General features: G+C 40.8%; 2 protein-coding genes across 2 annotated transcripts; both read right to left on the bottom strand.

Annotated features, from left to right (window-relative positions):
- Positions 1–1,960: 1,960 nt before the first annotated feature.
- On the bottom strand, positions 1,961–11,187 carry LOC142380610 (uncharacterized). The gene is made up of 7 exons (XM_075466522.1): positions 10,826–11,187; positions 6,840–6,927; positions 6,512–6,732; positions 6,217–6,334; positions 6,046–6,115; positions 4,161–4,320; positions 1,961–4,071 (listed from the first exon to the last, which is right to left on the bottom strand). The coding sequence occupies exons 1-7, from the start codon at positions 11,097–11,099 to the stop codon at positions 3,881–3,883; spliced, it is 1,122 nt and encodes a 373-aa protein (XP_075322637.1). The 5' UTR covers positions 11,100–11,187; the 3' UTR covers positions 1,961–3,880.
- Positions 11,188–11,726: 539 nt separating this feature from the next.
- On the bottom strand, positions 11,727–22,267 carry LOC142380430 (interleukin-21 receptor-like). The gene is made up of 9 exons (XM_075466286.1): positions 22,174–22,267; positions 21,882–21,976; positions 21,147–21,261; positions 19,925–20,091; positions 18,726–18,880; positions 18,471–18,642; positions 17,394–17,496; positions 17,204–17,288; positions 11,727–16,149 (listed from the first exon to the last, which is right to left on the bottom strand). Exons 2-9 carry the CDS (start codon positions 21,949–21,951, stop codon positions 15,544–15,546), a joined length of 1,473 nt encoding a protein of 490 aa, XP_075322401.1. The 5' UTR covers positions 21,952–21,976; positions 22,174–22,267; the 3' UTR covers positions 11,727–15,543.
- Positions 22,268–24,761: the final 2,494 nt, after the last annotated feature.

Genomic DNA, 24,761 nt, shown 5'->3' with positions numbered 1-24,761 from the left:
GGCGGCTCGCACTCGCATAGTAGCTTATAACAATATGGTAACAATAACGATACATTTTCTCAAATAACATACAGCGAATACTGCACAGTATTAAGTATTTTTATTAATTTTGTGTTTTTGTAGTCTTAAGTATTTTCATTAAGTATTAATTAAGGCTTAATGGTGTTTCCTAAAGGGGGAACTGTTAAACCTGGCAACACAGCCCGCTTAAACCACCTCACACTTGACCGCAGAGCAGCTAGCTCCTTTAGCCAGCGCGAGATGCAGGCACAATGGATCAGTTTTTAATTAAAAAAGGACAAAAACCAGCACAAAAACCATACTCATCCTGAATGTGTCACTATGATTACAACAACAAACTACAAATACAACATGAAGAAAGTCAAGGACATGCACGCCAGCTTCCGCTCATCCCAGTATTAAGGTAAATGTGGTCTGAATTTAAAATGTATTGGCTGTGTTGTTTCTTTTTTGTGGGACGTTTTATATGTAGAAATGCATATTTGCAAAAGGGGAACTTAGTATGTTGTCGTAAAAGTGGCTCTTCCCTTGATTTTGCTGCCAATGTGGCTCTGGTGAAAAAAATAGAGTATCACTGACTTAAACTGATGAAAAGAACACGACCGTGATGATCATTTCTCCGTCTGCTGTAAATCAGGAGACCGAAGCTGAATGTTTCACATCATGATTAACACGAAACGCACAATATTTCAACAGCAGTTTGTCCGTCCCTGTTATGATATTTATCAGAGATTGAACATAAGTTTTAACCTTATTGTTATCACCTCTGTCTCACAAAATAAGCCTCAGTTAGCTCCTCAGTTCTGCTTCAGACTAACGTGTAAAAGTCGTTTTTAGCTAATTTCACACCAAAATCTTGACATTTGGCATACTTTCAAAGTGTTTTCTGCAATCTTGCAACACATGGAAATGTGATAAATAAAATGTGCCAACGCCACATTCAGATCCCTCCAAAAATCTGAAAAAGACAGCTAAGTCCTGTAATATTACCCCACTTTGTGAGCAGCATCAGCATGACAACGAATCAAAGTGCACAGCTGTGCGTGTGCAGGGTTCAGATGGAAACATCCCACAGCTCTTGGGGGGGGGGGGGCAAACAGCGAAAATATGCCACATTCATGCAGGGAAGCTTTGAAACTTGGACATGTCTGCACAAATCTTTTAAAAAAACATGAAGTTATACTATGAGAAAAAGCTGTACTGGGCTATGTCTCCTATCTTTTAGTTCTCATAACATTGTGTGGCTGGTGAGGAACATAAATAACATCATTTTTTGAACTCAGACAACTCTGGGCCAGCTTCCTGATATGTTGCGCCGCAGACTTGTCTCCTTGCTGCAAGAATAAATGTTTCATGTTAATCGTCTCCAGCGACTCTGAGCCTCATTTCGAGGTAATTTTCTGGACATTTTCTACGAGATCTTGTTTGTATTCCTGGAGCCCAACATTATTTTATATAGTCCACAGACACTCGAACTGGTAAAGATATAAAATGACATTAACTTGGTTAATACTTCAGACTTTAAGCTGTGAAATCCGGGTAAACCGCTCAGCTGTGGGAGCCCATATTTACTCACAGGATAGCCCCACTTCAGGCTCCTGCGGCCCGGCCGGAATCTCAGGTTCAAGCCCGCTCTGCTCGCCTCTCCGTGGGTCACCGGAGATCCGGGCTCCGTCGGGCTCGGATCCAAACAGCTCACATGTGCATTTCAGTGCCTGCAGCTCGATCTCCGTCACCCTGCCCTCCAGCCGCTGGATCTCTTTGTCCCTCTCGGCCACCATACGTTGGTACTCGTCAGTCTTCGCGCTGTTTACAGCGTACAGCACGTTTAATATGGAGTCTATCGCTAACCGGATGGCGTTTTCCACCACCAGAGCCTCGTCGTCGCGCAGGTACGAGTCAAGAGTTTTGTTTTCTACCGAATTCATCGCTAAAAGCGTACCTTGGAACAGGCTTGTTTGGACACCGTCCGTTCAACACAGCTAAGAGGGTTTCTTATTCGTTTAAACGGAGCTTGTTGGTTTGGTAGCGACGGCGCCCCCTGGTGGCGGGTTGGTGTAAATGAAGAAAAAGCAACATGAGGGACCTGAAAAAAATCTTTTTTTTTTTTTTTAAATCATGTGAAAATTGTCTTAAAGGAGACTATCAATTAAACTGAACTGCCTTAAGATGACATTTGTTGTGGTTCGGCGCTATTTAAATTGAATGGAATTGTCAAAATACGTCTGATCTTTAAGAAAATACCTGTCCTTGTTGTAAAACTCTCCTGTGGTTAAGCCAGAGTACTAAATAAGACTCTAATTGCTGAGCACAGACGTGCTATTAGGTTTTCACTTGCTCACTCTGGTTTGACTAAATTAAATTGATTGTCAAATCTATAATATGGATAAAATCTGGATAAAATCATCAGGAAAGCCGGCTCTGTACTAGGACAAAAGCTAGAGTACCTGGAAACCGTGGTGGAGAGGAGGACATGGAAGAAGCTGTTCTCTATCATGGACAACAAACAGCACCCTCTCCCTCTTATTCTTACTTGTCTGTATGCTGCAACTGTGAAGTAATTTCCCTGCTGGGATGAATAAAGTACTTCTATTCTATTCTATTCTATAAAAACCATGATTCTGATCAGATGTTAGTATATTTTGAGCAAATCATCCCAACTCAGTTGTACTCGATTAATAATCTAAAAGGAGTCTAAATGGTTTATTACCGTGTTTCACTTGTTGTATTTTCAAACAGGACCAGATCCTTTATCTAAATGTAATCATTCATCATGATCCATCTTTATGATCAAATTACGGCTTCTTTACTCCTTATGTCCTGATTGTTGTTGGAAAAACGATCTCTGTGCTGCTGATATTAGTTCTGATTGCTTCCAGGAACACGCAGTTCAGCTGTCTGGTTAAAGTGGTTGAACCTAAACTCTTAGATGGAGTTTTATTGGTATTAACAGGAAGTTAAATGCAACAGAAAGATATTTGAGATCCTTTCAAACAGTATTCATCGTACAAATGTTTTCACAAAGCTGATTACAAAACCTAAAGACAATGAAAACATTTCCTGTTGTGGAAATAAATATGATTACTAACTGATATCAAAACAATAATAAATTCAAAACAAAAAAAAAGGAGAAATGGAGCTACTATTACAGCACAAGAAACCTCAGGAAAAAGGTCAAAAAGTGTCTTTTTCCTGATAACTCTTTATGTTACTGAAACAGAAGGATACATGGGCGTCGCACCCGTGGGGGATGTGGGTGTTTCGACACCCCCACTTTTACAGCAAGATGATTTCACCCCCCCACATTTTCCAAAGGTAAACCCGTTTGCCCCATGGATGTATTATATTAACGGTTTGCCCACCCTCGTAGTGCACCAACAATGTGTTTTAAAGACTCTGTACCCTCTTTAGAATAATTCCATCCAGATTTGAGCAGTCTAACTATTGTAGTTTCCATACAGGACCTAGTTTAGGGTGATGAGAATACAAAAAAAGCAGTAAAATGGCCCTGTTCTGTATTTTCACAAATCAGAAAAAGGTTTCATAAATCCCAAACAAGGTTTTAATGAATCTACACCCTCTTTAGAATAATTCTATCCAGATTTGAGCAGTCTAACTATTGTAGCTTCCATACAGGACCTAGTTTAGGGCGATCAAAATGCAAAAATGCAGTGAAATGGCCCTTTATGCCCATCCATTTAATTCGCGAATCGTATACCAACTTCAGCGTCGTGTCTATGGGCTCATGTGCCATCCCTGGGACACCCCCACATTTAAAATCACTGCTCCATCCCTGGAAGGATAAACCATTATTTCAGGGATAGCGTCTCCACAACGTGGCCCACAGGATGAAACCCATTCACTCGATCACATCAGCAAACATCTCGCCCACGCAGTAATTCCTCATGCTCCCCATCGCATCCTTGCCCTTCTCTTGTCTTCTTTTGCTTCCTCCATCTCGGTCTCCAGCCTGCTGCAGCCGGCGCTTCATGTATCTCTCAATCTCCTCATCCGCTGCATCTTTGCAGAATGAATTCTGCCTCACGGCATCTGTAGGAGGGGAGGGAAGGCGTAAAGAGGAGTAAAGAGTCCCACAGACCTGGTAAGTATGCTCAGAGTGAGTTCTTAATTACACTCACTGAGGACAACTCTCTTGATAGTGAGGCTCTCGATCTTCTGCTTGTTATTTCTTCCCCTCCAGTTCACGTTTTTGGCCAGGGTGTTGGTAAAAAGCTTGGCCACGATCCTCCAGACGCTCTCTTTGGTCGTCATGCCTCCTGACAGGTCGAGGTATGAGATCTGCACAGAGGAACAGCGTACTTTCATCTAAATGCAGCATTTCACCAACATTATCGAAGGCTTTTTATTTAACCCATTTAGGCCTAAAACGCCTGGAAAAGAATGCCTGTAAAACCTATGGGCGATTTCAGAAAGACCCCCTAAAACCTGAAGTTTTTCTGGAAATTCAGCAATTGTGTCAACGCCTACTAAAGGATTAATTTCTCAGCCTCTGTAGCAGATAGAAAGAAAATTCAAAAAGTATTTGAGAGCTTACACCTGTGGCTTTGTTTGGAAATTGAGTTGATTTACATACACCTTCACGAAAATAGAAAATGTAAAAAGTAAAGTGCAGGAACAGCACTATTTTCAATATGATTAAATGCCTGCAACGGTGTGGCATCTGCAGGTAAACCGACTTTCACCGCTGGTGTGCGGTTGAAATCTCTCCGTCGATTACGGTGGTAATTGTCAGTCTTCCACTCACATTCAAACCCTTCAAAATCATCCTCAAACATATGTGCTAGCCATAAATCTCCATCAATTGGTCAGCACGTTCATCAGCATCATCAAAGCCAAGAAAACTCCTCACAATCGCTCCCGTCTGAAATGTCTTCCCAGTGAAAGTCCTCCATGCTTGTTCGATATAACTTAACTTCAAAACAATGACACGAGGAACATGACGACACTCTCACGTGTCTATTATAATGCATTTAATTGGCGCAGAGGTCAATAATTGGTGCAAAACAACCTTATACATGAAAAAAGACATGTACGCTTTCCAGGCCTTAAAGGTAGAATAACGCAACAGCGCCCCCGGCTTCAAAGGTAGAAATGCGGCAACGCTTTCCCGCCCTCAATGGGTTAAAAAAATGACAAATTCCAATTTTTACACATAAAACTGTGGATTTAAATTCCTAAACTGTTCATTTCAGCTCCACCACAGATGGAGCTTGTGGAGTTGATGCCACATTATGTTCCCCCTTTGTCCCGAGGCGGGCAGTTGTATGCAAATAACACCAGACAGTGTTTTTCTACACTCAGTGTAGGATTAGCCACTTTAAATGTGAAATGCTGACTACATGTATCCAAGATTATAGCAAATCTTCATGTACACACATGGGATGTGTATTTTGGGTTTAGGCCCAGAATGCATCTGTGATCTGTTCAGAGAATATAAAGCCAGCAGAGCTCTTAGATCCAAGGACTCAGGTCAGCTGGTCCAGTCCAGAGTCCAGACTAAACATGGAGAAGCAGCATTTAGCTGTTATGCTGCAAACAAGTGGAACAAACTGCCAGTGGAGATTAAACTTTCACCAAATGGAGACATTTTTAAATCCAGGTTAAAAACATTTCTGTTCTCATGTGTCTATGCATGAAATCTGCACGATATCTTTGAATTTATCTGGACTGTTGCTTGTTTTTAAATTCATTTAAATGATTTTATTTGTTTCTCTTTATATTCTTTTATGTATTTTTAATGCTTCTTCCACTCCCTGCTGCAATGCTTTTATTTTATATGAAGCACTTTGAACTGTTCTGTACATGAAATGTGCTACAAATAAATTTGATTTGATTTACATTCCCTGCACAGTCTATGGTGGCCTGATGGGTGCAAAAGACTTTATAAACCTTTGGTAAATGGCTTTCCTCTTCTCTCTGCTGTTAAAGGGATAGTTCGCCTCTTTTGACATGAAGCTGTGTAACATCCCATATTAGCGACATCATTTATGAACATCTTCTTACCCCCTGCTGCGTCCTGTGAGCAGAGTTCCAGCCTCGTTTTGGTGTTGATGAAGGTAGTCCGGCTAGTTGGCTGGGGTTTAAAAAATAAAGCGTTTTGCTTCTCAAAACAATATGCGTTCAAAAGAGTAATACATTTGCATCACAAAATCGTTCTCCAGGAAAAAGTCAGACCTCACAATCGCTTGGAGCCTGAGCTCCAGAGCTCTGAGGTCCTGCACGGCCTGCAGAGGAAGAGGAAGCGCCCCGACATCCGGAGCATCGCAATGCAGCGCTGCAGCGAGCCTCCCGACTGCAGCATTTTAAGAACCGAGGCGTTTTGCTGTTTGATGGTCTCCAGGGAAACAAGAACGTCAAGAAGAATGGATTAAAAAGTAGAAAATAAAGGGGTCATGAGGACAACAGCTGACACAGCGAGGTGGCAGCAGAATAACTTCCTGGTGTCATTTATCTGATGTTTGATTCTTACGGTCGCATGTGGGCCGAGGAGCCGACACGGAGAGGAACTCCTGCTGCTGGTTTGATGACACCAAGTCATTCGAAGTCCGCCTCAGTGGCTCCTGTGAGCTGAAGGAACCCAGACTGTCTGTTGCCGTAGTTACTTCAGCTGCTGGTGGATGGGTGAGGCAGGCTTTCTTCCCCACGCCCTCCTCCTCTTCACACTCTGGCTGGTAGCATCCGTTCCGTTCTCTGGATTTAATGTAAGAAAACTTCATTTTTCCCCCATTCAAAGACACATTCTGGGTTTCGATAATCAAACAGCAACTATTATCCTCAGAAACTGTACAAATCTTTACCCTCCTTTCCTTTTCAGATGAGCTGGAGGCTCGTGTTCTCGTCCCGCTGCAGTCAGCTGAGGATTCGCCCCATTTTCAGCCCGTGAGTCTGAAATATTAAAGATTAAATAAATTAGCACAAATTAGCAGATAGGGCGACAAATAAGTCTAAGAGCTCCATCATCAAATGCTTCATGATTGATCCAGGACATCATCCATCATGTCTCCAGCGGTATTTAACAGCTCCAACATGTTGGGCCTCTCACCACCAGGGGGAGCTGTGCTCGTATCAATGAGTTTAATCATAGTGTCATGATGCTGGGAGAGCCAAACAACGACTGTCTGTGTGTTATCTTTACTTTTATGTTGGATAAGTAATTTACTTTGACTTTACATGAATTAAATCCTGTGGATCTCTTTAACCTCGGACCACATTCAGCACGAGGTCAGAGGTTAAAGGAGCGTTGGAATGTAAGAAACAAAGGAATATCTCTTCTTCTTCTCTACATTTTGAAGTTATGGATAAAAACAACAAATTAAAACTAACAACTACAGCCTTTGGTTTAGGTCTGATTGCTGAAATCGCTGCTTTGACTCATCTTTCCAAGAAAGATATTTAAACTTTCTCTCAGTTTACGCTAAAAGGGGAGTTAAAACTAGCTAAAATTAAAAGGGGAGTTGTTTCCACTTATCCATACGCAGGAATGTAGCTACTACAGCCTAAACTAAAGAAAATCTGGATTTTCACGTGTGGAAAGCCTTTTTAAAAAAAAATAGATGTCCATAAGACATTAATGAAGTCAAAATAAATGAGTGTCTAAATATCATAAAGCCATGAATTGTTTCTGTAACTCTACATTAGAGTATCAGTGAGATAGTTTTGTGGGTCAGCACAACAGGGAACAGGTTTATCAGGTTTATCAGGTTTATCAGGTTACAGTTCAGAGAAAAAAGCAAAGCACAGCCCTTCACTTCTCAGAAAAACGTGGCCCACAAAAACCTTTCGGATCATTTTCATCTTGATTATCAGATCCGATCAGGCCCATGTGCGCTGCAACGTGTGCTGGCTGCATCAGCTCCAGGAATCAGATAAAACATCTATGTGTCGACCAGGTGAGAGCACAGCGGGAAAAGACTGACCAACTGTGGCTGGTTTACATCATCAGCAGGACAATGATCCCAAACACAGCAGCAGATCTGCAGCAGAATGTGTGAAGAAGAGAAGAATCAAGGTGTTCAACGATCCAGTCAGAGTCCAGAGCTCAGCCTGACTGAGATGCTGTGGTGGGACCTTCAGAGAGCTGCAGAAACCAGAGCTGCAAACCTCAATGAGCCGAAGCAGCCGGAGAGAAGAGTGGGCCGAGATTCCTCCTCAACCAGGAGAGAGACTGAGGACGTCCCACAGGAAACCAGCTGCTGGATCAGGGGTTCACTTAGTTTCTCACTCACTGCTGCTACCAGCTGCTGGATCAGGGGTTCACTTAGTTTCTCACACACTGCTGCTACCGGCTGCTGGATCAGGGGTTCACTTAGTTTCTCACTCACTGCTGCTACCAGCTGCTGGATCAGGGGTTCACTTAGTTTCTCACACACTGCTGCTACCAGCTGCTGGATCAGGGGTTCACTTAGTTTCTCACACACTGCTGCTACCGGCTGCTGGATCAGGGGTTCACTTAGTTTCTCACACACTGCTGCTACCAGCTGCTGGATCAGGGGTTCACTTAGTTTCTCACACACTGCTGCTACCAGCTGCTGGATCAGGGGTTCACTTAGTTTCTCACACACTGCTGCTACCAGCTGCTGGATCAGGGGTTCACTTAGTTTCTCACACACTGCTGCTACCAGCTGCTGGATCAGGGGTTCACTTAGTTTCTCCCTCACTGCTGCTACCAGCTGCTGGATCAGGGGTTCACTTAGTTTCTCACTCACTGCTGCTACCGGCTGCTGGATCAGGGGTTCACTTAGTTTCTCACACACTGCTGCTACCGGCTGCTGGATCAGGGGTTCACTTAGTTTCTCACTCACTGCTGCTACCGGCTGCTGGATCAGGGGTTCACTTAGTTTCTCACTCACTGCTGCTACCAGCTGCTGGATCAGGGGTTCACTTAGTTTCTCACTGCTGCTGCTACCAGCTGCTGGATCAGGGGTTCACTTAGTTTCTCACTCACTGCTGCTACCAGCTGCTGGATCAGGGGTTCACTTAGTTTATCTGGGATTGTATTTACCTAATTTGAGACTTGGTGAGGATTAAATGATTCTTTAAATGTGTCCTGATACGAAAGCCTTCTGATTAAAGCTTTGGGTGCTTCTTTCGTGTTATTACTGTGTGGATATTCCTCTCTTTGTTCGCCATTCACTTCAGAAGGACTAAAAACCTACCTATTTAGGATGGCTTTTAATACCCAGTAGTATGATGACACTTTTATCTTATTTGATTTTGTTGTATTTTATTGCTCTCACTGTTCTTTTATTGTTTTTATTTGTTTTTACTTCTTCTTCTCTTTATTTATTACCTGCTGTAAAGCACTTTGGTACACCGTAAGGATTGTCTGTAAAGGGCTGTTTAAATAAAATACATTTACATTGATATTTACACATCTCGTGTTTCCTTTTCCTCTTTTATTAAGAAGATAAAAGTGATAAAAATCAGTTTCCCTGATGAAATCCTGACCCTCAGTGTTGGAAAAACTGCTCTGGCCTTAATAAATTAGCTTTAAGCTTCATTCACTTTTACTGACGTCGGGCTCAGTCATAATAAATACATCAGTTTCTTTCACCAAATAATTCAGTCATTATCGCCTGAATGTGTGTATATCTCTACTTATATAAGAATAAATATGTCAGCAGATCTGAAAACCTGCGACAGCTTTACACCCTGGAAAGACAAAAGTTGTTTTACAGTGTTTTGCTTGGATGAAATTGATGTCATTTACAGTTAATTTACAGTTAATTTATGTCATTTACAGTTAATTTTTAGTTAATTTATGTTATTTACAGTTAATTTATGTCATTTACAGTTAATTTTCAGTTAATTTATGTTTACATTTACATTTACATTTGAACAATCAACTTTTTTTAAGCACACTTTTCACCTGATGCTGTGGGCACGTCTTATCCACCACATCACAACAAATATGCAGTTTAAACCTCTTCCGAGCGGTCACTTTCATAAGCGGGGCGGGGAGTCATCACCCGGATGCATCACCATGCTGCTTGTTTCATGTCGTCATGACAACAACAACATCTCTGGAGTCTGAAGTCGTAAAAGGAAGAGCTCGAGATGCTCTGCTCTGAGTTATAAACACTCAGGACTTCACCATTTCTCCCGTGTCTGAACACAACCGGGCGTGTTTACCACTTTACCAGCCATGTGACTAAAAGCTGGACCCCTGTTGGAGGGAAGTTGGACCACTTTTCTGCCCAACAACCCGTCAGTTGTCAATATCGTCAGTCAACAGATATTACAAACTTTAAAAAGCAGCTAAACACACAACTCTAGATGTGTGTTTACTAGTCTACTAGTTTTATAAATTCTATTATTATTATTATTACTATTTATATATTACATTTATTGTTTCTCTATTTTATTGGTAAATTCATTTTTCTATTTTCAGTACTTTATCTTTAATTTATATCTATTTCCTCCTCACTATACCCCCCCCTCCCCAACATGTTCTATTGTACTCTATTTTGTTATTCTTGTAGTTTTTTTTTTTTTTTAACTTTATTTACTTTGTATATTGATCTTATTTGTAAAGCACTTTGAGCTACATTTTGTGTATGAAAGGTGGTATATATATAAAATTATTATTATTATTATAACCCCAAACGCATCCCGGTTTGCACCGTATTCATGTCGGAGGGGGAAAGCTTCCATAGTTCCACTGAGTTTGGGAACACGTTGCGTGGGTGCTGTGGCACCGACACCTGATAAAACGACACAGAAAATAACCACTTCGCTTTAAAAAAAAAAAAAAAAGCTTTTTCTCTGATTTGACTCAACTTACCACAGAATTTGACTTGAGACTCGTTTCCCAGCTGATTGTCATCGCTGCTTTGTTGCGTCACCAGAGTTGATTTCCTGTGTGAGCAGACAGGAAAGTTCCTCTCCATCACCCGCACACGCAGCATCCTCAGCTCGCCTTCACTCTCCTCCAGCCTGCGTTCCAGCCTCCGGATCTCTTGGTCCCTGTCGGCCACCGTCCTCTGGTGCTCCCTGATGGCTTCTTCTATGGCCGCAGCCTCCGCGGTGTGCAGGCTGTGGTTATTATCTGCGCTCATTGTTACTCATCCAGTGAGGGGGCGCCGTAAAGGTGGGAAACAGTGACTCAGAGAGCCTCAGAGAGAAAATAAACCACAGTTACAGTCTGCAGTCACAGTATTTACAGCTGACTGAAACAAGCTGGGGCTTCTTCTTCGGCATGTGTGCGTGTTTACGGGTTATGGCGACACCTGCTGGACGCTCTGTGGAACTGCAGGTTTTGGTGCCAGTGAGTGGCTGTGAACCCCATAGACATATAAAGATTTATTTATTTATTTATTTATCTCTTTATAATGTCTATGGCTGTGAACATAGACATTGTTGGAGCTGTGTATTCCCCATTACTTTGAATTTTGTTCAAATTTATTCTTAGTTTACTTTATATTTTGGGGGGTTATTTACAGAGTTTATTTGTAGGTTAATATTTGTTTCTTTTTTTGTTTCTTTGTTAGACAGGAAGAACTGTGGGTCCATTTCCGATATGTTTTTTTAAATTTATTTTTAAATTTCTTATTTAAACATGTCACATTGACAGAACAATGACATACTCAAAGGTAAACAGTTTTTTTTTTTTTTTTTTACTTCACATATTCACACCTCCTCATATAGTACAAAATGAAAGAACATAAATTATTGTAGTGTGGGCTATCTCTTATAGAAAAATAAATATTGAAAGATCTTAGATGCACAAGATAAAAAAAGGGATAATAAATAATAAAAAAACAAGGAGAAAAGAAACAGTTACAAGGGGTCAGGACAGGTTAAGATGCTATGAGTGTGTATAATTTATCTGCATGGGGATTATTTATATGTTTCAGACATTTTTGTAACAAGAATATGCAATTTTTTAAAGCAAGCCATGAAGGTGGGGATTTGGCATATCGACACTTGTGAATATAATATTCAGTAATGATGATGAGGTTATTTACCAAGAACTCAGTTTTTTTAATCTTTGAGGATTACACCTACTTGGATGTTTTGAAAGGACCAGAAATCCGTGTTCATGGAACTGGACGATAATAAGTCATGGAGAGATTTCCACAAATTTTGGACAGTTTCACATTCATAACATAGGTGTTCTGTTGTTTCCAGATTTGTTTTGCGATTATAACAGTTTTCTACAACAAATTTAAATCTTCTTTTTTAAAATTCATTTGAGGGATAGATGTTGTTTATATTTTTTAAATGAACTTCTTTACATTTTGGGGGAATTTTAAGTATTTTGTCCAAATAGTTGATTTTTCAGATTTGTTATACTCTCTAAGAATGAATTAGCTTTTTGCTATACCTGAGTATAAGTTAACGCGATAATAACGAGTTAACTCGCCCAGCCCTAAAAGGAAGCAATGAAGTCTTTAGTATTTACAGAATTCAGCCGGCTGGGTCATTTATCTGGGTCGTTTCCTCATGAAAAAAAGATCTCCAACCTTTAGAAAAGGAGAGGAGGTAATTCTGTCCCACAAATACTGGAGGCTGCGACGCTCAAAACAATGTTAGATTATTTCCACACAGTTATACCATGAATCATAAATATGAGGGCAGAAATGTATCTGATCTTCTGTAATATTATTCTAATGTAGAGCATCCATGAAACTTTCTCTCATTCTGAAAGAAGTGACGTGTCTCTGAGTCATTTCACTCGGCTCAGAACTTTGAATGAGCCTTCCGGTGATGAAAGGGCCTCCTGAGTCTCCTGACGTTGTGAATGCCTGAGCAAACAAGAGGCACTCGGTCACACCACAAAGACCACATCCAGCTGCCAGCTAAGCTCTACACCTGCGTAAGGGGACATAAGTCTCCAAAGCAGAGGGCGGCAAGGATCTATTTATAAATGTAGAAGGAAAAACTCAACCAGAAGTTGAACTTTGGTGCTGGCCTGTTGGCTGTGGAGGAAGATAAGAAAGGTTTCTCCGTGTTTTTGAACACATTCTTCTTCTAAAGATTGCGGTGGCCTGAATGATGAAGAGGAGACAAAACTTTAAAGAATTAAAATCTTGTCATTCTCTGGATGTCTTTATTCAAAGCGACTTGCGTATAAGGAACAACATTCAAATGGTAATACAATAAGAAACCCCGGCCTGTACATCAAGCGCCCATTTGAATTAAATCTATTTAATCTAAAGAGAGCAAGTTGAACAAGTTCAGATGTGCAAAATAAATGCAGGTTAGATGTGTTGGGTTGTTAGAGGAGTGTTATCTGAAGAAATTAGTCAAGAAATTGGCATCCTGAGAGGAAAGCAGCAAGCAAAAGGAGAAAAAGGAGCAAGCCCTGACATGGCAGAGTTCAGATGGCTGTTTGCAGACCCAGAAGTCATTTTATTTGGGCTGCCTGTGCAGGTCAATGATAGTGGAGCTATGTGTCCTATTCGGCTGATAAAACACCAGAAACGCAGCCGTTTTGGATAATTTGTAGGGTTCCACACTGCGATAGAAACCTGGATCGTAATGTAATCTGAACACGTGGTTGAATTGGCCATGAACACGGGGATATAAACAACCAAGCGTCTCGAGTTCCACGTGCAAATCTTATGGGAATAAAACAACTTCCGACATCTTTATCGTTCTCTTTTTTTCCAGTCGGTTCAGACAAAGTATATTGCAAACAAAAATAAACAAATAAAACAATCTTAAATCCTGCATACATTCAAAGCTTAGTTCAACTGTCAGAAATCTGGGAGTGACCTTTGATCTGAGGTCGGACAAACAGATTAACAATGTCGTCAGGACTAGTTTTTTCCAGCTGCGTCTGCTGGCCAAAGTTAAAATGTTTTTAAGTGGTCATGACCTTGAGAAAGCCATCCATGCCCTAATAAGTTCAAGGTCAGACTGTTTTAATGCTCTTTATGTGGGCGTCTCCCAGTCTTCTCTCAGCCGCCTTCAGCTGGTGCAGAACGCTGCTGCCCGTCTTTAACCAACACCAACAGACGTGTGCACATCACTCCTGTTCTTAACTCCCTCCATCGGCTTCCTGTCCTTTATAGAACTGATTTTAAACTTTTAATGTTGGTTTTTTAAAGCTCTTAACGGCCTCGCCCCGTCGTATTTATCTGAGCTTTTAACAGTCCTGGTAGAGCTCTGAGGTCAGCAGATCAGTTTCTGCTGGAAGTGCCCAGGTCAGAATACAAACCCTGGGGTGAGCGAGCCTTTTCCCAAAGCTGCCCCCAGGCTCTGGAATAAGCCCCCCGTCCAGCTGCGTCTTATTTCTGACCTGGGCCTCTTCACATCTGGGCTAAAAACCTGCTTATTTAGGATGGCTTTAATACCCAGTAGTATGATGACACTTTTATCTTATCTTATTCAATTTTGTTGTATTTTATTGCTTTCACTGTTCTTTTATTGTTTTTATTTGTTTTTACTTATTCTTCTCTTTATATATTACCTGCAGTAAAGCACTTTGGTACACCGTAATGATTGTCTGTAAAGGGCTGCAGAAATAAAGTACATTTACATTTACATATATGAAACAGTTTGGTGAGAAAGTCTGACACATTCTCACGCTCAGATGTCAAACGTTTCTATCATTACGGATGTGAGTTTCAGTCAAACACGATGTGCCGTGTTTGTCAGGTCTGTGCCCCAGAAAAAGCAAAAAAAAAAATGCAAATTCAAATATCGTGTGGAATGATTCGGCAGACTTGTCTGGTTGTGAATGCTATGATTTACCATTCTACCTCTAGTTGGTCTGGGATGATTAAAGATTCTAAGATTTTGGTTTATTAAGCTTTTAATCTCTTAACTTATGGTGTCTTTTATGATTGCTCTGCAGCCTATCTTGGTCAAGACACTCACATGGCACTGAAAGGATCAGATTATTGGCTAAATTACAATAAGACTGAGTTGAGCAAGGGTAATTCTCCTTGGATATGTGGCGGTGAATGAATGGGATCAGAGGCACAAAGCGTGTCATACCCCGGTATGATAGGTGGCGCTGTACCCATTCCAGCTGTTGCTAATAGAGCCACTTCCTGTTGACCTCTTCACCACCAACAACAACAACAAACTCAGGCATTGGAGAAAGATGGAGAACGCAGAGCCAGATGTAGCTACGTCCCTCTACATTTGGTCTGTGATGAGCTGCTTGTTGCACAAACTCGATGCCCAACGGAGCATTCTCCATCGCGTTGTTTGTTTCTTTCTGACGGCGACAACAACAGGAATATCGTCTCCTTTGACTTCCGGGTCATGACCCCGGGAAAACATCTGGAGCGTGCGCAGAACGCAAAGTCTGATTCACCACGTGCTTCAGCGTCTACAAGCAGGTTTAGAGTGACTTTCAATCCAGTTATCTCGGGGACTGAATCCGATCCGATCCGATTCTTAGTCAGATTAAGGTGTCTACATGCACTTAATAACTCAGTCTGATTGTAATTGAGCCAATAATCCGATCCTTTCAGTGCCATGTGACCCCACTGACTCTTGGAAAACTGTTTTTATTTCTCGGTTGAATTAGGGATGAATAAAAACTTAAATTGAGAACACAGCTGGTATGTTTGTGAGATTCTCATCTGAAACGCGTCCTAAAGCTACTGCACTCAGTTCCTCTGACTGCTGTGAACGAGACGGATCTTTTCCTTTGTTTTCTTTGGACACTAAAACGGGAACGACGCCGTTGGCCGTTTTGTTGAGGATGCAGTAGTCGTTGCAGTAGCGCGGCGGCGGGTTCTCCTCCACAGGGCTGCTGGGTAAACTGCACTCTGGGCTTTGGGTCAGATCCTTGCAGCTGCAGCCAGAGTCAGCCCGGCTGATCTCTAAGAAATCTGGAGGTGGGGAGGAGGCCGCTTCGACTTGTGACATATCAAACTCCCACACGGAACAAGGCAGCTGGGTGTAAGAAGTGTTCCCCGCACAGAGCACAGTTCTGGGGTGGGAGGCCTCGTGCATCCCAGGTAGGCCCACGTAGGAGGTCGGGTGTGTCTGAGGGAATGTCAGCTGCAGCCCTGCAGGGTTGTGGAAGACTGGGCTCTCCTCTGGATCCTTTGTGGTTGCTGGCACGACAGTCACTATGTCGGTTATCAAGTCCTCCTCAGCTTTGTACGTCAGTAAGAACTTCCCTCCGGGTGCCAGCCACTCCTGCACATTCAGAGGGAGATACAGCAGCATGTTAATCAGAAGGCAACAGCAATTCTTGTGTTTTTCACCTCTGATCCTTAACTCTCCTTCAGTTCCAACCGACTGCTGATGAGTTCAAGGCTTTAAAGGGATAGTTCGCCTCTTTTGACATGAAGCTGTATGACATCCCATATTAGCAACATCATTTATTAAATTTGATACGAAGGTAGAGAGAAATACCTCCAAGCGATTGTGAGGTCTGACTTTTTCCTGGAGAACGATTTTGTGATGCAAATGTATTACTCTGTTGAACGCATATTGTTTTGAGAAGCAAAACGCTTTATTTTTTAAACCCCAGCCAACTAGCCGGACTACCTTCATCAACACCAAAACGAGGCTGGAACTCTGCTCACAGGACGCAGCAGGGGGTAAGAAGATGTTCATAAATGATGTTGCTTGTATGGGATGTCATACAGCTTCATGTCGAAAGAGGCGAACTATCCCTTTAACTTCTGCAGAAAACTGAATTATATTCAGAAGTGTTCCTGAGCCTAAGGAGTGGTTTCTGTAACTGTTAATGTAAATTAACAGTTAAATCAGTCATTTAACAACACCAGTAGATAACTGTAATTTAACAGCATAAAACAGTATTTGTAATGAATTGATGTCCAAATCCAAAATACGTTATTATAACTGTTAAATAAATTACGGTAGATGCGCTGTAAAATGACTAAAACACAGTTATCCTACCGTCATGTACCGTAATCCAAAAAGTATAATACTGTTTGATAAATAACAGTAGTTGCACTGTAAAATAACAGTAAAATAACTGGCGTCCCTGCTGCTGTTATTTTACAGGGAAATTCTTTAGTGTGGGATACTTTATATACTTTACTTTATATGGGATATGTTGGAAATGGGATCACAAAGTTGAGAGTAAAACTAACTCTCTCTGTTGTTTTGTTAGCAAACGTCATATCTAAAGGAGCATCTGCTTACTTTCACATTCTGTATTAAGCCAGCATTGCAAAGCTTTAAAAAAAAAAAAAAGGAGGAAACAAGACGTCCGTCTCACCTGCAGATTTCCTTCACGCTGTTGAAACATGGGCTGAAAGAACGGGGCCGGTGACGGTGTGTAGGACAAAGTTTTTATCTTCATTCTGCCTCACAGATCAGACATAATCAGAAATACTGTAATCAGAAAGATCAGCTCACTCAGACCGCTCAGACGACTTAGTCATGACCGAGAGTCACAGAGGCGTTACCTCGCTGCAGGACTGTACAACACCAGCAGAAGGACTCCAACAGACAGGCACGCTGGGACCAGAGATTTGGCCAAAAGGATGAACAAACCTTCATGTTCCGTGTCTGAAAGAAATTCAGAGTTATTGAATCATTCGACAGACATACAGTAAGTGAGTTTATTAGGTACCCATATTACTACAAGTCAAGTTTACAGGGACAAACAACTGTCAGTCACGTAGTGCAGCTGCCTTATAATTCCTTTAGCTCTTGTAGGAGCTATTTGTGAAGTTAGTTTTTGTTGTTTGGTTCTAGTTGTAAATTTAATTATTTATTAATTAATTATTATAATTATGAATAACTTTATTTGATTAAATTCAGTGCTTTATTTAGATTAGATTTTTTGCTAATATTCCTTGTTATTTGTTTAGAATATTTTGCTAATTGGGTCACACTGGGCACCTGGAGTCCCAGCATGCACCTGGGTGGGCCGATGGTTTTTTTTACCAGGGAAAAAAGGAGAGAGCAGCAGGTTTTCTTTGTTCTTTTGTTTGTTTTATTGTTTGGAAATAAATCATCAGAAAACGCAAGAATTCATTTTTGGACATTCATCTTCTTTTGCCTGCGTTAAACCACATCCCCCATGGTGCATCAGTGATCTTTTGATTTTGTTTGCTTTAAGTTTAATTTGTTTTTATGGACAAATGGCCACTACAGCTCTAATCCCGCTGGTTTAGTGTTAAATATTAACGGGGAATTTAACTCTTTTCAGCCATTCAAACCGTGAAAAACATCACAAATGAACAATTTTGGTTTTAAAACGCCCCTGAGAGTCTTTGTGTCGACCGGAACGACAATAAAAGTCACAACTCAATGTATTTCAAGTCTTTTTATGTGAAATAATACTTCATTATCTTCTTTTTTTTTTTTGCTTTAGCCGTACTACAGAAAGAATAGTTCTTCTTTTACATGGAATGACACTTTACACACACAGCTGCCTGTAAAAACATTTGAAAAGCCCAAAGCACACGATGCAAAAACAAGCTTTTCGCTGCTTTTTGATTGCAACAGACACGCGCTGACAGTTAGAGCCGCTTTACCTTCTTCTGCTGGGTTTATCCAACACATCGGTTTGGACCATTCACTCCAGATTCCACCGTAGTGTTTGCTCTCGTCAGCCTTAAATCTGGCTTTAATACAGTATTCAGCTCGTGGTTTGAGATGTGACCCTCCAATCCACGTTGGTTTATCTGGTGAGATGTTGTCCATGATCTGGGGAAAAGACGAAAACAGAAAACAGTCAAGCGAACAATTCATCTCAGCTCTGAAAGGTCGTCAGAGTAATAAAAACTCACCTTTTTCTCGCTGCTTTGTGTTTCTTGAAGGTTGAGTTGGTAGATGAGGGCGTCGCAGAGGTAATAATGATCGTCGTACTTTTCACTTCTACATGAAATGTTGACGCCCTCTTCTGTTTGTTGGACATTGAGTTCAGGTGGTGGAGTCAGCTGAACTGTTGGACAAACAAATATTTCCACGTTTCATGATGCATCCCATACATTCAGCAGAAATATGTTAGTTTTTAACGCATTTTCTTGAAAATAAAAGGTGCTTTGAAACGTCAAACACAGCTGCATCCATGAAGTTTTTAAAACACGTCTTAAAACCGATTTTTTATTCCCTGCTTTTAACCCAGCATTAGACTCTGTTTCTGTTATTGTTTTATTGTTTTAATATTGTTGTTTATTCCACGCCTTGCATTTGATCGAATTCCTCCTACAGATTTAATGCTACAGGCTTCAAACTTGGCGGGTTACTTTTAAGACATGGGGGGGGGGGGAATTAATTGGGCAACTTTTTCAAAACTTAAAGGGCGTGGCCGTGGCGACGCCTCAAAGTTCGACGACTCGCATCACTCGCCACAAAAAATTAAGTCGCTTATAACTCCCACATACATCATACAATCTGTCCCAAACTCCATATGGTGAATGCTGGACCCAGCCTGAACGCGCACATATAACAGTGACATCCACCTTTAGCGCCACCTACTGGTGGTTGGAAACGTCTTTTTTTTTTCACACCTCGCATTTGATTGAACTCCTCCTACAGATTTAATGGTTTAAAGGGCTCTATAAATAAAGTTGAGTTGAGTTGAAGTAATCCCAAAAATCGTCACACATACAGCACTGTAGTGGCAAGAGTTTCGCCACCCTTCACTGATGGAGAAAGCCTGGAAATAGGTGCAGTGCTTTATTGGAACCTGTGCGAACCAATTAGGAAATGCAGAATATGAGGCAAAAACAGACTTTGTTCAATTCTAAAGGCGCTTGAATGTCAATATTTGACAGCCTGAACCCTCTTAGACAAGGATAGGACAGAAAATGAGTAAAAAAAAAAAGCAGCCAATGTCAAAAGAGAGTAATTTAGACACCTTCAGAAAGCCTGGACAACTTTAAAAGATTAGAAGAAGGTCTGGCTGCTTGGAAGGAAAATATAAAGAAATGAAGGGTGCACAGTTCTGTACAAGCAGGATGAAAAACAAACGATTGATCCTTACTGTTTTCTTTGGGACGAAAACCCGTCATGACAACATGGCAGCCAGTGTCACCACAAAGCTGAATGTCATATTTATAGTCCGAGGTAAAGAAGTCGTCAGTCTCCAGAACGTTACAGTCACACTGACTGTGACTCTGATTCACCATCACGAGTGGACAGAAAACGCCCCTAAAAGCAGCGAGAACACAACATGTCAGTGGCTTAAACGTTCATTTACTCAAAAATAACTGACACGAGCCCTACGGATTATTAATAAGGTTGATTACTGTGCACATATCCCCCCTACGGTTTATGAAATCATATGTTATGAAGTTCAATGATCTGGTATATTACAAAATAATGCAAATAAGTGTTTGCCAGATCCTACCCGTCAATATCCCTCATGCCATGCCAACACTGGAAAAAAATGCCCCTCCAAAAATAGGTAAGAAAAACAACAAATACAAGACGTTTTTGCTTGAAATAAGCAAAAAAATCTGCCAATGGAAGTAGTGAAAATCGGCTTGTCAAGATTTCTTGAAATAAGATGTGATATTTAGGACTTTTGAGATAAAAGTGATCTTGAAATTAGCTTAAAAACCTCTTCAAATGTTAAAAAAAAAGCTTGTTTCATATGATATGTGACTCAAAACTATTTGTTTTCAAGACTTTTTCATTTAACAAGATATTCCAGATGTATTGTCTTCAAACAAGTCCCTATATCTGGCTGAAATAGTACTTGTTAGGCAGTTGTGTCTTATATTAAGTGTAATGAGATATTTTGACTAGAAATGAGACAAATATACTTGGTAAGACTTTGATTTTTTCCAGTAAAGTTAAGTATTTCATGTCAAGTTCTTTGTTTTGTCTCAAGTATTTATTCCACAGTTTAGGTTTTTTGTTTGTTTTTTGCTCAGCTGCTCTTTTTGTTAATCCCTGTTTTTTGTGAAATAAACCAAGTTTTTCTTTTTACGCCTTTGAGTACGTGTCCTGCCTCACCACCCAAACCTGACATTTTCTCTTTTTACTATTACCTTTCTTCTTACTTCAGTATTTGTAAAAATATAGGTTGATGGGTAGCTTCATTTTGTTCAGCAGGACAGGCTTAAATATAAGCATTACGCTTCAGCCTGTAGGCCTTTTCAGACACTAAGAAAAAGCTGTGTACTGAACACATTTGTTGTTTACTGTGTGAATGAATAAAAACAAACAAACCAAACTTTGTTTCAGTTTGCATGAGTTACCCTTCGGTATCTTTGATCTCATCGAACTTCAGGCTGTAGGTGTTGGACTTGAGATCGTCGCTGAGGTTCAAAACACAGCTGATATTTTGCCCAAAGTCACTCACACATCTGACATCTGCTTGAGAAGAACAGGAGGAGAGAGAAGACAAATAAACCGTCATCATGATGTCTCATACCGACTATTTGCACGCTTTGAAGAACTGGACATCTGAGTAAATCAGTGGTGAGTGATTAAAACAGTTGTGCCTTAAACTTTGAATAGACTTTAAAACAGGAACAGAGGAGTAAACCTCTCTGAAAACCACAAACCACACACACAGACACCTTTGACTTGAAAAGAAGCTCCTTCTAAACGCTGTTTAGACTTATTTTTAATGTAATTACAGCTGGTGAACACGGCTGTTTCTCTTCGAGGAGTAAAACTGCACTTGCACGAGCAAAAAGCACCTCAGTTAAACCAAGACGAAGTCTTACTCAAATGGAAATTGAAGATAACAGACGTAGAAATGAGATAATTTGAGAAACTTGACATTTCAACAGTTATAGATTTCCCCTCCAACCTCCCGCTGTGATCGGTGACTGGAATAATTGTCATTGAAGAGTTTTATAAAAAAAAAAAAAAGCAGTGACTCATGCAAACCCAAGAGATAAGATAAGCACGAGTTGCCTTATAATGGCATTTCCAAGTAAAGTCGAGGGGGTTAACGTCTTTATAGCCACACATTTGAACAGTACCTCCAATGCTGCCCGTCACAGAGACGATGCCGGAGCACCAGAGCACAAACAGCAGCTGCCCTCTCCTCATGTCTCACCGGATGAAAGGTTTCCCTCTGTGGACACACATAAAAACATCTCATCTTAGTCTTTTTTTAGTGTAATAAGCATCTACAGTTACCGTTCCTGACACAGTAGCAGTTCCAGTTACTTTATCCTTTTCTAAAGAATAAAAAAACCTCTCAGAGTTTACTTAACTTACCAGAAACGAGCAGTTTTTAATGGTTCTGTGATGATGGAAAAGTGTCATTACCTCAGAGCTGCAGTGCTGCTGATGCCTCAGACTGTGAATGAGTCGCCGCGCTCAGGTTCGACTTATCACCAGTTGCATCACAGGAAGTCAGTCTTTGTGTGGCGTGGCGTCACTTTTTCTAACGTTGACGTGGAAACGTTTTCTCTCTGTTAAACTCGAACCTCAAACATTTGCTTCTCGAGTCTTTTATGACTCACAGGGCTTCAAAGGTTGCATCAAAACAGAGACACATGCTTTTATTCTCGCTTTTCTTTTGTTGGACCATGATGACGACAGCTGATCTCACACACAAAAATGCTTTCTGATCGAGTCGAAAGTGGGAAATCACTCCTGCTCAATCATTTCACTATTCAGGTTCCTCCAGCTGCTGGAGGAATTGTGGTTCTCAGGATGCTAATCACTTTCATGTGTTTTGGGACTGTCCAAAGGTAGCCTACACTCTTTCTGGCGTAAGATTCATTCCGAATTAGAAATCATATTCGGAACAAAAATAACTTTCAACTTGGACGACCTTTTTTTTTTTGGACTCCAAATTTCAACAAACACAAACATTACAACGAAGAAACTGTTTGGAATGCTGAGTGCAGCTGCTAGGAAAGCAATTACAAGGAAATGGCTTAAACCAGATACCCCATCTATTAGGGAATGGTATGATATTGTATATGAAATCTATCGAATGGAGAGAATCACTTTCTCTGTGAGGCTCCAGGACTGGAAATTTGAGGAAATTTGGAAGAAATGGAAAATGTATATTCTCCCGAGACGCCCAACCTTTGTTTAACAAGAAAGAAGCATATTAGCATCTTGCTTGTATGTGTTAGTGTTTGTTTGGGTTTTTTTTGTTTGTTTTTTCCTTTGTGGTTTTATTTTTATATATCACCTCATGTTCTGTTCTAATTATAAAAAAAGTAAAAGGATCAGACTGTAACCTGTGATAATAGTATGATTGACATGTAGCGATCCTAAATAAAGACAAAATTTAAAAATAAAAATACAAAAAAGTGCGAAATCTTCTCCCTGACAAGCAAAATAAACAATTCTTCCAAAATGTGCAACGTTAAAAAACTCCTTTCTTTATATTTTTCTCAGCCAGAATGTTAAAACAATTGCAGAAATGTGGGAGTAGTTTCTGAAGATATTCTCAGGCACAAACCATCTCTTTTTGCAGTTTGCTCTGAAAACAAAGGAACCTGCTACTAGAGTGCTGCTGTTAACTCGAACCCCGATCCGTCCAACCATCCATTTTCTGGATCTCCTTAATCCAGCTCAGGGTGGCGGGGGGCCTGGAGCCCGTCCCAGCTGTCATTGGGCCAGAGGCGGGGTGCACCCTGGACGCCAGGTCCGTCACACGGCCACAGAGACGAAAAAAAGCATCTGATCTAACTCACACTCCCTCCTAGGGTCAGTCACCAGTTAACCCAACATGAAGCCGGAGAGAACCCACGAATACGCAGGGAGAACTCCTCAAGCATCCCCCGTTAGCTTTTCGTTGTTTCGCTCAGCATTTACAGAATCACCAACATAACCTTAAAGGGATAGTTCGCCTCTTTTGACATGAAGCTGTATGACATCCCATATCAGCAACATCATTTCTGAACATCTTCTTACCCCCTGCTGCGTCCTGTGAGCAGAGTTCCAGCCTCGTTTTGGTGTTGACGAAGGTAGTCCGGCTAGTTGGCTGGGGTTTAAAAAATAAAGCGTTTTGCTTCTCAAAACAATACGCGTTCAAAAGAGTAATACATTTGCATCACAAAATGGTTCTCCAGGAAAAAGTCAGACCTCACAATCGCTTGGCCCTATTTTCTCTCCCTTCGTATCACTGCCTGCTGCCGCCTGCCGACAGCAGGAGTTTGAGATCGCTGGCCTAAAGGGTGAGCTGTGCATGCAAGATGGACAAATAATATCACACAACTACAGGCCTTTAGCACAATTTTTCTTTAAAAACAATAGAATATATAGATATATATAATATATATATATATCAATAGTGATCGTTTATGCATCCAGAACTGTTTTCACATTATTTGCTTTTTATTGCACTAAATAAGAAGCTGGAGGTTGTGACAAAGGAGAAGCAGACAGACATCAGATTGCAAAAAAATGTGCAATGGCAGCAAAGCTGCATCCACTCTTTATCTCTTGGTTAATCCGAAGCTGTTTGCTTTTGCTGCTTTGGAGAAAAAAAAGAAGCCTGCTGATGCACCACAGGAACAGTAAACACAACTGAAGTCGACCAAGTCGCTGATAAGAAAAGCATCACACTGTACTTACAGAGGACACCTGGTTGGTGATTTAATTTTCATGGGTAAAGTAAATGTTGGGTGATTTAAAGTTGTAAAGCTAGACTTAGCCAACATAAGAAGCCCTTTCACAATTCACCCTTAAAACATAGATTTACTGTGTATTGTAAGCTGAGCACATTCATTGGCCTCCATTTAATGCATTTGGATTAGTTCCTCAGGATAAAATAAATAGATAAATGACTCACCTGTGCTTCACATTCAATGTTCAGTTAAAGAAAAGCAATTCAGATTCCCTGTTTCAATTGTTTTACTGCGTTTTCGAGAAGTTTAATCATCATAAAACAG

Source organism: Odontesthes bonariensis, chromosome 5 (genome assembly GCF_027942865.1).
Source record: "Odontesthes bonariensis isolate fOdoBon6 chromosome 5, fOdoBon6.hap1, whole genome shotgun sequence".
NCBI lineage: Eukaryota > Metazoa > Chordata > Actinopteri > Atheriniformes > Atherinopsidae > Odontesthes > Odontesthes bonariensis.
Note: the sequence above shows the minus strand (reverse complement) of the source record. Positions and strands in the feature narration are given on the sequence as shown.

Coding starts and splice junctions, on each gene's coding strand:
- LOC142380610 (XM_075466522.1), bottom strand. CDS start 11,099: ATGAGCGCAGATAATAACCACAGCCTGCACACCGCGGAGGCTGCGGCC. Junction 6,928..10,825: donor GTCTCAAGTCAAATTCTGTG/GTAAGTTGAGTC, acceptor TTAATATTTCAG/ACTCACGGGCTGAAAATGGG. Junction 6,116..6,216: donor AGGCTCCAAGCGATTGTGAG/GTCTGACTTTTT, acceptor TTTAAACCCCAG/CCAACTAGCCGGACTACCTT.
- LOC142380430 (XM_075466286.1), bottom strand. CDS start 21,951: ATGAGGAGAGGGCAGCTGCTGTTTGTGCTCTGGTGCTCCGGCATCGTC. Junction 21,262..21,881: donor TGTGACGGGCAGCATTGGAG/GTACTGTTCAAA, acceptor CTTCTCAAGCAG/ATGTCAGATGTGTGAGTGAC. Junction 17,497..18,470: donor GATAAACCCAGCAGAAGAAG/GTAAAGCGGCTC, acceptor AATTTCTTTCAG/ACACGGAACATGAAGGTTTG.